Source organism: Crinia signifera, chromosome 2 (assembly GCF_055691185.1).
Source record: "Crinia signifera chromosome 2, ASM5569118v1, whole genome shotgun sequence".
NCBI classification, from domain to species: Eukaryota; Metazoa; Chordata; class Amphibia; order Anura; family Myobatrachidae; genus Crinia; species Crinia signifera.
The window spans coordinates 284,025,079-284,037,676 of record NC_139218.1 but is presented as its reverse complement, the minus strand read 5'-3'; the positions used below and the strand labels follow the sequence as shown (position 1 = coordinate 284,037,676).

Here is a 12,598-nt window from a genome sequence, read left to right as displayed (position 1 = left end):
ACACATCACTGTGTGTGTGCGCTGAACATTGCTGCGTGCGGAGATCGCCCTGCACACTCGCTGTGTGTAGGCCCCAGTAACTGAGATGCCAGGGTTTCTGTATGATGCAAGAAATAAGTGTTATGTGACTCCATTTGATTTTCTTTTGTTCCATTTTAGTTTAATGTTACATTGTAGCATCCATTCCAGTGGTCAGTGTGCTGTGAAATTCCCCATGGTAATGTCTAAGTTTGTGATTATACTGTGTAGTTCTGTAGTGAGACAAGTCTATGGGCTCCATAGCAGTGTAACATTTCCCCTGCTTGCCGAGTAGGGCTATTTATCTTCAACAGGGTGTAGTGCGTACACACCTAAGGAATGATTCGTACTACCTTGTTTGTACTGTTTATTCATATGTGGGATACTTTTAGATGTTGCTTCTTTGATTCTGTATAGAAAGTGTTTGCTTAGTTAAAGTATACAAATATTTGGAACAAATAGATTCTACGAATGGATTGTAAACACTGAAAGCACCATTTCAGTTCCATCCATGTGTAGATAATTTATTAACTGAAATATAACATCGCCGTACACTGTGTGGTAATGTTTTGTTTTCCGCTTGCACTTGTCAGCTGGAGGTTTGGTGTGTCGGCCTCACAATGTGTAAACTGTCTGTAGGGATTAGTGAACCATCCAAACCAGTCAAACTAGTTTTGTTTTATTTTTTTTACACCGTTATTACGCTTATTAGAGGACCTAAAATTAGGGGTCGGTACTTTTATGTAGAACTGCTAACACCGTGCCAATGCTCACACCCGGGGGGAATGTTCTTCTCCTTACCTACAGATTACATAGAGAATAGTGCTATTATACTCTGCTTTTCCCTCTGTAAAGCTGTGAAATTTAATATGAAGCTGGCTAATAAGCATTTTTTGTGTGTAATCTTCTGCCCTGCTGCCGAAACAAGGGGCGTAGTGTGAAGTTTTAATGCCTTTCAGACTGCAAGTTAGACACATTCATTAATACGCTATGAAATCCATTAGGTGGTGTTCCAGAAACAGTACAGCTATGTCTTCATATTGGCATAAAGATAATAAATGCGAAATCATTAAAATGCCTAGCAAGTTTATGGTTGAACCAAGGCAGCTGAACTTTGTATGAATTATTGTGTTGTATTGCAAAGCAGAGTGTTTCCTTGTTAATATTCAGCAGCCAAACACAAATGTTCACAGAGTCTGTACGCAGACGATTTACTAAATGGCTATACAATCTGAACAAATTCCAACTTCGTTACTTGCTCCTTTATTCTCTGGGGAAAAAAGCGTAAATTCTTTCATTTTTAGTTTTGATGTTGTTCACATTTCAATGTAGTCAGATAGCAGTACAGTATATATTGATGTTGCAAAATTTAAAGGACAGATAAATGAGTAACGGTCTGTTCCCAAGCCTTGGAGAAAAAGAGAACGTGCCATCCCATCAGCTCCTAACTGGCATATTACAGGCTGTGTTTGAAAAATGACAGGAGTTGGTTGGTTGAGACTTTTTCTCTCCAATGTTTGGTAAAGTCCCCTATAACGCACATGTATTAGATATAATTGGAAAAAGGATCCCATAAATTACTGCACATCATATATTTTACTCCTAGAAAGCATATTTAATGGTTCTGTAGGAAAAATCATGTAGGCACTAAAGTGGGCTGTGGTATATGTGAGTGTGTTGTTCTCCCTGTTAACATGCACATGATTGGTAACGATACACTAAAGCCCTGGGCGACTGGCCACCGCTGATACAGTGAACTATATTGGCAGTGTTGGTGGGTGTACGATGTAGCACATACACAATGAACACTAGTTACTGATATCGGTCAGTGATGTCACCAGGACACCCACCGAACATGCAGTCACTGACTATATTGTCAGACTGAGCTACATGGGGAGGTCGTTAATGAACCGCAGGAGCGCGCATTGTTTATTTGGCACATAAATTCTGGGCGATATTATACTTAGCCAAAATGAGGGATATCGATCATGATGTTGCCCAGTGTCTACGCATCTTTAGTGATAGACCTATGTATGTATTTATTTATTTAACAAGCTTTGGATTTATCTGCTATTACCCGGAGACATTGCATTGGATTGTCCGAATATATTTATAGCCAAGTATGTATGTTTTAGCAACAAATAATGTTTTTTTTTTTTCCTTTTAAATTGCTGGTCAGGTGTGTGTGTTTTAAATATACTTATATTGCCTTGATACATTTTGGGAACATTACAAATATTTTTACCATCTTATATACAGCTTGCATATAGTTTGGTGATGACCAAAGCTGCTGTACTATTTATTCCTCAAAATGAGTCACCTACAAATGGGTGATGCAATAAACCTGTGACCAGTTACATCATTACAATGAATCAGCAGCACTGTTCAGCTCTGAACTCCTTTTGAGGTTGGTGGAACCCAGTTTATGTTGCCAATCTGGATTTTGAAATGTCAACAGAAACACATTGTAATGTGCTCCTCCTAACAAACTTGTGGGAAACAATTGAAGAATGAAATGTGCCTCTCATGCAGTAGCACAATGCTACATTTTGCAAGCCCCTGCCAAAAAAGTTTATGGAGACCCCCCCATACATTAGTTATAATTTGTATTACCTTTTCATGCTAGTTGCCAGGGGCTTCATGCTCTCTACTGGTGCTAGTGGTCCTGGAATCCTGGTACTTCTAGGTAATGCTATACATGCTGTGCTTCCCTGACCGACACTGCAGGGTCCAGTAGGACCTGTAGCATCTTTTTCCTCCTAGGCGACAGTCCTTTTTGTCGGGACATTTTCAATAGATTTCCATGTAGATGGTAAGACCACATGGAATTTGCATAACATATGCGCCAGCGCCTCTGAGCCACCACATGGTGGGAACTATTGCTACACTACTTATCTGAAGATTTTGTTGTTCTGAATGTATAACATAATTATTTAAATATATATATATATATATATATATATATATATATATATATATATATATATTAATAATGATCTTTAAAATATAATTTTGAACTGAAAAATGTCACTTATCCCAAATTTCTGACTTTGGTGGAGGTGTTGTGTTGCCCCTTTCAGACCGCACAAATTAAACGGTATATTGCCATTTCTTTACCGTTTCAAAACGGTAATATGTGCGGTCTGAAAGGTCCAGAGTGAATTTACCGTTTTAAAATAAGCGGTATTTTAAAACGGTAAAAAAGCAGGGTCCTACACGTTTCAGACCCGTTTTTTTGCGGCCTGAAACGGTACCCAGGCAGCAGTGAGCACTATTGGTCCCCAGTGCCTGCATATTTAATGAGCTGGCCGCTCATTACATATGCGCATATGTAATGCTCGGCCGGCTCGTTAAAAATGAACTGCGCTGGCTTAGAGGGGACCTGGCTCAGAGGGGGAACCCCCCCCCCCCCCTCAATGTGTTTAAGAAAATCCCCATGCGCCAGTACCTCGTGCCTTACCATCCCGGCTGTCGGCTCCTGCTGCTTATAAAAAAAAGTGACTTTCGGAAAATGGCTGCCCCATAGGAAAGACTGTTTGAAAAAACTGTCTTTGGTATGGGGGCAGCCATTTTCCAAAAGTCACTTTTTTTTATAAGCAGCAGGAGTCTGCACAGCCGGGATCCGCAAGGCATGAGGTACCAGCTGCACGGGGGGCTTTCTTAAACACATTGGGGGGGGGGGGGGGTGTTAGCCCTACTGGTTGGGGGGGGGGGGGTGTTTAAACTGTAACACGCTGCCACACAGCGTGTTACGGGGGGGGGGGGGGGGTTGCTGAAGACCTCACTGGCTTTGATCCTGTATTTGGAAAGTTTCCAAAAACGGGTCTGCCAGTGTCAGAGATGCGGTGTGAAAGTGTTTTACCTGGCAGACCAGTTTTTAGAAACGTTTCAAAATACCTGGTCAAAGCCAGTTTTGCGGTCTGAAACCAGCATGTGTGTTATGGCGTATAGTGGCGGGTTTGGACACATTAGAGGTGGCACTGATATAAGTGGATCTACTTGCTGGCACTGTATTGTTACATTGTATTTGTTTCTTGAGAATTCAGTTTACTTTTATTGCGTTGTATCATACAGTATGTCGCTAACGATGTTGACTGTGTATCATGGGCGACTTTGCTAGTGACCGCGGACACCTGCTGATCAGGCATACACACAATGATATTCTAGACATGTATATCCGATTCGGCTGGAAAAACAACATATCGGGCCGATCTCTCATTATGTACTGTACCTGGCTTTAGAATGTGAAGCAAATGTAAAACTTTTTACATACAATAATAGTGCCAGCAACATACCGTGGTTGGCTATGCTATGCTATACAGTACACTGTAAATGTAGAACAAGGTAATAAACATCCTGAGAAAGACATCCCTGGCTTCCACTAGAGGACCACTTATTTTTATCTTCATTTTCATATCATATTATTTAGGCTTCTGGCACACTTCAGAAACTATTTAGCCTATAATTTCTACACTGCAATATAGAAAAGCACCCTTTCCCGGATTTTCTTTTTTTGGAAGAAAATTGTTGGGTGTAGTCTCCTTAAATGAACACTGACTGATTGCACGTCTGTTTCCTAAATTCTGGTTTATTCTCTTAAATCGCTTTTATCCTTTGGAGTAATGATACCATTACCCTCTTCACGGGCTCAGAATAAAACTGTTTATGTGCAAAAAAAGACATTGAAACATCACAAAATACCAGTTTAGGTGCGCTGAATGCCACATTTTTTCTTTCAGTAAATGTTGATCTTTTTCCATTCTATATTTCATGAAAGATTTATTTCAAATAAAATAAATCAATTGGGAATTTTGAAAGCGTATAAAATTATTATGTTAACTATATTTTTTTTTTGTAAGGACATTGTGATGTTCTGTTCACAGAACTACATTGGTTACAGTTCCCCAAGTGCTCACCAAAAAGTTACCGAAACTTTAAGTTGGATGTTCGCTCACTCTAAGGGGGGGTTTCAATGTTATTCCGACTGTCAGAATATTGTTGCATTGAAGAGATTTGGGCTAATATCTCTGACTGTCAGAAAAGGCTATTCAATTAGCCGCTGTAATTTGCTATTCAGTTAGCCCTGATTATGCTTCAGATGCCTCTGAGCAGCCATAACGCATGTGATCCATATATTTATCCCAGATTCCATGTGTTATCAGGACCTTTTTTCACCAGAATAATTAGCGCAGTAATGACCAAAATCAGCCCATTTTTTACTATGAGAAAAATGATCAGGGCTAGTAGAGTAACCCTCTATGCACACGGGAAGAAAATGTGTGTGTGTGTGTGTGTGTGTGTGTGTGCGCTGCATCTCTTCAGCATCCAGCACAGCAACAGTAGCAACACGTCAGGCATAAAAATACGTACCGCAATAGATTAGAGATGAGTATTAATTGTAGATGCACTACCTTTTACACTGTAATAATATAATGAAGAGCCACCTACACAAGATAAGTAACTGTTATAATAGTTTTTAATATAAAATATAATGGGGAAAATGTATCGAAACATGCGAGATAGTAAAGTTGCCCATAGCTAACCGTTCCAAGCAGCTGGTTGGTTGGTAAGGGTCACATCTCTACCTTCTCTCTCAAAAGATTTGATGCATCTCCCCCATTGTAATAAAAGGGCAGCTGACCACGGAAGTTTGCTGACTAACAGCATTAAATTATTGGGCCTGGTTCATCAAGGCTTTATCTGTGTTTATTCTAGGTGGTATAAATATTTGTGTGAGAGATATGGAATATAGTTTGTGAGCTATATTTGCGCAGGAATGATGTGGATGACCAAATTACTCACTGCAAAGCACTGCTGAATATGTATGCTCTATATAAGTAACTGTTATACAAGTTATTTCTATATAAAATTTAATTAAATAAAAGTTTCATCAAGTACAAATATTTGGTTGCATGTGAAGGGGAAAATAAGAACTATAAATATTTTGTATAGCTGCTATAGGAATGTATAATGTACCATCAGCTGGAGGGTTCAATACATAATTGACCAGACGGTAAATGGTCCTGCATACAGTCATAATGATTTACCCTAGCCAACCACAGGATATATGGCTTCTAAAGGGCTGGTCTACTGGGGTATTTATTGTGCATGCACAGTATGCGAATGTGGGATTTGTGTACAAAAAAATGGACTTGCATCATGTTCCAAATCCGCTCCCATTGCCTTCAAATACTACCACTGACCGCTAGGAACAAATTGACTCATTCAAAGATTATTCTTTATTTATTGATGGACGCATGTTGGCAGGTCATATTTATTACTAGTGTGAGGTAATTGTAGCGCAATATACAGTGGAATTATAAAGAATTCCTGCAGTTTCTTGTGTTTTGTATGTGTGTGTGTATGCAACACAAATAAAATTCTGTATGTTTAGTTTTATGCAGGGCTGTGGAGTATGAGTCGGAGCACATTTCGAGTACCTGGGGTCGGAGTCGGCAAACAATGCACTGACTCCAACTCCGAAAATTATAATTAATGACTTCTCTACTGTAAGAATAAAGACCAATGCATGCAGTGCCTCACGTAACCGCTAAACGAACACGTTAAGTGACCGTGAAAAAGCATGCTTTACATCTGCTTCACTATATGGCACGCAACGCACATTCGGAGCACCAATACTTCTAAATGTATTCTCCCTTGTAGTTTACAACTTATTTCCAACGTTCAATAAGGTTTTCAATACCTCGTTGGTAGAAATCACCTGGTGTAGACTCGAAAAATTCATTCAACCAAGCTCTCCCACCATACGCACAACATCTTTTTACGCGGATGAAGATCTTGTTTCATGCGCGGGGTTGTTTGTTTACCTTGGCTAAGCCATTCCTTACGCTGGTTCATATTGATGTACAGGCACCATTTTTCGTCGCCAGTAACGATTCGGTAAAGAAATCATTCCTTGTGTCCGTGAATTGAACGGTGACGAGCAAGCAAACCAGCGGACAAACATTGTGTTTGTTCTTTGCTTAAACTGTTCAATACAGTAGACTGTTGGCTTCCCAGCCTCTAGTTTCTGTAGTAATAATATGTATGTTGCCTTTCTTTCCTTCAAGGAATGTATCAAATACATTCGCATATTAATACAGAGGAGTCGGAGTCGAGGAGTCGGGGTCGGAGTCGGACCATTTATCTACCGACTCCACAGCCCTGGTTTTATGTTCTCACTTCTGTAAGATATTATTCCTATAGAAAGTATGTGCTGTTTTAAAAAGAAAGTTCCCCTTTTGTGTCATTGACAATGATTCAGTGTGATAAGAGTCCGTGATTAGTCTCAAGTTTAAATGACACCATTTGTGGGCTAGACTAGAGGTTATCTAATCAATAAAACAAAGGGCAGTATTCAATGAGAAAACTTCTCTGTGTTTTATGGCGAGTTTGTGCTTTTCTCGCGTTGGACGGAGACTTTTGCTCTCAAAAAGCGAGCATCCCTATTCAATGTGCACTTCTCGCATCTTAGTGATTTTCGCCGTGTCTCTTCGTGTAGCAATTCTTCATCTTTTCATGGAGAAGTGGAAAATGAACTTTTACAATAAAAGGTTTATTGTTTTAATTTTGGTGTAAAAAAAATCAGGAATTTTAATCTGTGAAAGGGCATGCTATTTTATAGCACATGAATATATATTTAATTAAAAAAATATATATATTTTTTTATTTTATTTTATTTACACAGAGCAGCCAGCAGGGGGCCGGGAGCCGAACTGCTCATTAGATATTCATATATTCACTGCACCCGATCATTACATATGCATGATCGGGAGCAGTGACTATACCCGGTCCCCTGCTGGCTCTGGGGGGGGGGGGGGGTGCAGCTTGTGCTGCCTGGTTCCCGGGGAGCCCACCTCCCCCCCACATACGTTCTGGGGCAGGCAGGGAGACTTCCATCTCCCTGCCTGCCGCCGTCCTCAGGCTCCCTGCGGCGTCACCTCATACGCATTTTCCAAAAACGTGAATTTTTAGAAAAAATCCACTATTTAATGGGATGCAAATTTGGGGGTGAAAAGGTAAAATCCATCTTTTAGAGGTTATCCTGTAGGGCTGCTGAATAGCGCACAATTAAGTAGACCACAAACACTATTCTCCTTTTGTATCTGGTATTCTATATTGGGTGTACTATGCTTAACTTGTGAGTGCTTTTATTCAGTCTCTCAATGGTAGGTTTAATCTCTTGCTCCCCCACTCATGGCAGAATAGTTGCTAGTGTTTTGCGAGAATGTCTGCCATACAGGGATCAAAACTAAAGGGGCCACAGGAAATTATTCTTAGTGATTTTATTTGATTTACCACTGAAGACCTTTTAAATTCCTTCTCCCACCAGACAGTACATTTTCTAGTTCTGGATCTTCAGAGTAGTTTTGGTTCCCACACAATGGGCCTGATTCTGATTTGGGACCAACTGTGCTCCAATACTAAACCATGCTGCACTGAATGTGGGTCAGATTTAAAATGTGCAGACAGATTTACATTTCAGAAAAGCATACCTAAACGCCAATCTAAATGGCTGTGTTGGCTACATGCTAAAGCAGCCAGTATTTACCATGGATGTAATTATTTTTCTATTTATTTATTTGTACCCTTTGAAATGCAACATGGTTTGTCCAGGTGCACAGTTACCAGAATCCGGTCTTCTAAATTGCTCATAATGCCTGTGCTTTGTCACCATGAATGCTTTGACAAAGCTGAAGTAGGAACTCTGGGTATTTATAGGCCAACAGACTGACCTGTTTTAAAAAATGTGTGAGGCTAAATTTAGAATATGATAAATATAAAACTGGGGATCAAAATGTGTATTTATGATGCATTTGTAATGCAAGGTAAGCACATGTATACAGGTGGGAAAATATGTGGTTAGCCACATGCTGGTGTCTGCAGTTTGCATAATAAAAGGCAAGAAATGCATTTGTATATGATTTCAACTGTTTCTACAAACATGTGTGATAAGCCAGTATTTACCAGGATGTCATTATTTTTCTATTTATTTATTTGTACCCTTTGAAATGCAACACGGTTTGATAGATGGAATTTGATTGGTTGCTACGGGCATCATAAGCTCTTGTAGTTTGTAGAAGCTTTAATATATGTACCCCCCACAAGGACCTTACACACCTGGCGATATAATGTTTGATATCACTCATTTTATCCCTTCTGAGCGATATCGCTCATGAATATCACCCAATGGGCAGTATTCAATGTGAATACTGGCGACGTGCAGCGAATCCTCCAGTATTCAACGAGTCAGAGGCTCGCTGCCCCTGACCGGCAAATTTGAGCTCCTGCGGCGGACGCCGCAGGGAGCCTGAGGACGGTGGCAGGCAGGGAGATGGAAGTCTCCCTGCCTGTCCCAGAACGTTTGTGGGGGGGAGGTGGGCTCCCCGGGAGCCAGGCAGCACAGGCTGCCCCCGGGGGTGCCAGCAGGGGACCGGGTATATTCACTACACCCGATCATGCATATGTAATGATCGGGTGAAGTGAATATATGAATATCTAATGAGCGGCTCGGCTCCGGCCTCCTGCTGGCTGGTCTGTGTAAAAAAAAAAATATTTATATAAAAAAAAAATTTCAATTAAAAGTTCACCTTCCACTTCACCATAAAAATATAGCGATTGCTACTCGGTGAATCATGGCGAAAAAAACCTTGAAATGTATTCTCCATCTGGTCATTGAATAGGGTGATTCACCGTTTTAGTGAGAAATTCGCCTTACAGCACAAAATCGCCATAAAAACCTGCCGAATCAGCCTCATTGAATACCGCCCAATGTGTATGCTCTGCCCGACAGCCAATACTCTGCCCTTAACGCATGTATAGACGAGGAGCAGATCATTAACAAGGGCCATCATGCATTCGCCGCCTGCTGGCATACACATTTACCGATGCTGGCTTCTCCGCCTGGTCCCCGCTGCCGGGTCCCCCCTGCAGGTGATTACCGGCAGTAGTGGAGTTCGTCGAATGTGTCAGACCTTCATTGTTGAAAACAAAATGTTTGTCGATTATTTATTAAATGGGTGAAAATGGGAATAACCATTTTATATTTGTACAACTGATATTCTAGGTGGTTGTTGTTGTCATTCCGCACAGTCTAATATTTCCGCTTTCTGCAGGTACGAGCCCCTGGCAAAGCACTCTTAGATGCTGTATGCAGTCACCTTAATCTAGTTGAAGGCGATTACTTTGGATTGGAGTTTCAAGACCACAGAAAAATTATGGTATGTGTCATTACATACACAATGTGAGCATTCCATAATTCTCATAACACTATGCAAACTTTTCTCTATAGATATCATTTTTTGATACTATTTATTTATAATGTTCCATTTGCGTTTGTTTGTCAGGGATGCAGAACATAGGATAGACAGTGTCTAGGTCGACATTCAATTGGGCAACATGCACATGGTCAATGTTTAGTATAGGTTGACATGCACAAGATCGACATTGAAAAAATTCGACCTAAGCAAAATGTTGACATTGAAACTGTTAACCCGTCTGTGCCAACATCTGAGCATATGGACCCCCAATTAGTGTAGTACGTACCACTGCACACTTCACCGCTCCCAATCAGTCCACCAGGATATTAAAGTGTGAAACACTTGTGTCGACCTATTCATGTGTCGCCCTAATGCATGTCATCCTTTTGATGTTGACCTATACCTATACATTATAGATCTATCATCTGGATCCCCCTCAATGTTATGATATTCCAGGCCTTTTAATGCATTTGTATTTAGTTGTTTTTGTTTGTTGTTTGTAGGTCTTTGTGTATCAGTTTTGGACTTCAGCTCCTTCTTTACCTTGGTTACAAATCAGGCCCTTTTTGTGTTGCCAAGCTCACGAGAGCTGTCCTCTAACACCCCCCCCCCCCCCCCCACTGTACCGACTGTTGATTTAGTGACTCCCAAGGTTCCCACTATTTTTCTGATTGCTTTCTTCTTGCAGCCTTAAGGGGTGTACAGTGAGATTTTGGCAGGAGTGTTTGTTAGATAGTCAAAATCTCCTAGAAAGTTAGCCAAAATCTCCCAGTTTTTCTCCTGCTTTGATACCAACCTAAAAGGGTGTACACACGGGGATATTTTGACTAAGCAATTTTGGGAAAGATTTTGGTTAGATGCACTGGAGATTTTGTCTAAGCTATGATCTAGTCAAAATTGCCTTGCCTGCACAGTCAATCTATACTAAGCAATTTCTGCTAGACAATATTGACTAAGCAGGAGAAAAATGGGGAGATTTTGGCTAACCTTCTATCTAGGAGATTTTGACTATCTAGTCAAAATCTCCTATTAAAAGTTCTCCGTGTGTACACCCCTTTAATCAGTATCTGCTAGCATAGATAGACTATGCAGGCAAGGCAGAGTAGGTCATAGACTTAAGGGGTGTACACACAGTGAGATTTTGGTAGGAGATTTTGACTAGATAATCAAAACCTCCTAGAAGGTTAGTCAAAATCTCCCAGTTTTTCTCCTGCTTAGTTAAAATTGTCTAGCATAGATTTTTTAGCATAAATAGACTGTGCAGGCAAGGCAATTTCGACTAGATCATAGACTATCATTACTTAGACAAAATAGCTTAGTCAAAATCTCCAGTGCATCTAGCCAAAATCTCTCTCAAAATTTCTTAGTCAAAATTGAAAAATCTCCCCGTGTGTACACCCCTTTACATTAGTAAGACAAAATTACTTACACAAAACCTCCAGTGCATCTAGCCAAAATTGCTTAATCAAAATTGGTCATTAGCCAATATCTCACTGTGTGTACTGGGCTTAAGATCGTCCTGTTCCACTTGCATTGGAAGCTCTTTTGAGTGCATGTTCATGGTAATCACTTTCAAATGCAAATTCTGCACTGAAGGGGCCTACATACACAGCGACACCAGTGAGCGATGCTACAACGCTCAGCGAGATCTATCAGCACACAGCAATGTGCCAGCACTGTGTGCTGAGTGATCTGTCAAGGCAATCATTCTCGGCTTAGAACAGTGGCACTGACCCCAGCAACCCTATCGATTAACTAGATTTATCCAGCATGCTGGAAATTAATCACCTGGCGATAGCGACATGCAGATGCCGTTCATCCGCTATGCCCCTTCACACGGACCGATCTAGGGGCATTTTCTAGTGAGATTGCCCCTCAATCGCTATGTGTGTAGATCCCATAGGGGTCAACTCCAGATCAACTGCTTAATTGATAAAGAAATAGAACACCCCTGCATTTGAGTCAAATATCCAATTACTTTTGGGCTACACATTAAACAGCAGAATTTTCTAAAACCTCATATTAAAATTATAATTTTATGAAGCATTTTAAAACAAATATTGATTATATAACTGTAGGGAAGCCAATCCCGTGGTATTTTTCTAGTCCCCGGATTTGGGTTTGAAAAATCCTCAATCCCGGAATTGGCTTTCTTAATAAAAAAAAAAATCCCTGGCCGCCAGCATATTTACTTACCATATGCCGTTGTGCGGCCGGGAGCCAGGCAAGGGGGTCGGTGCAGGACCAACGTGGGTGGTACAGCTGGGGGCCGGGCAGGCATGAGTCCGGTGAGCAGCTCATGCCTCACGTCACTCCGTGCA

At 40.8% G+C, this 12,598-nt stretch overlaps 1 protein-coding gene across 4 annotated transcripts in view; it reads left to right on the top strand.

The window, feature by feature from the left end:
- Window positions 1-12,598, top strand: part of FARP1 (FERM, ARH/RhoGEF and pleckstrin domain protein 1) — a 176,907-nt gene that overhangs the window by 95,408 nt on the left and 68,901 nt on the right. For all 4 annotated transcript variants that reach the window (XM_083168766.1, XM_083168765.1, XM_083168764.1 and 1 more), the window contains exon 3: window positions 10,134-10,238. In XM_083168766.1, coding sequence (XP_083024892.1) covers window positions 10,134-10,238 — 105 coding nt within the window. The remainder of the gene's footprint in view (window positions 1-10,133; window positions 10,239-12,598) is intronic.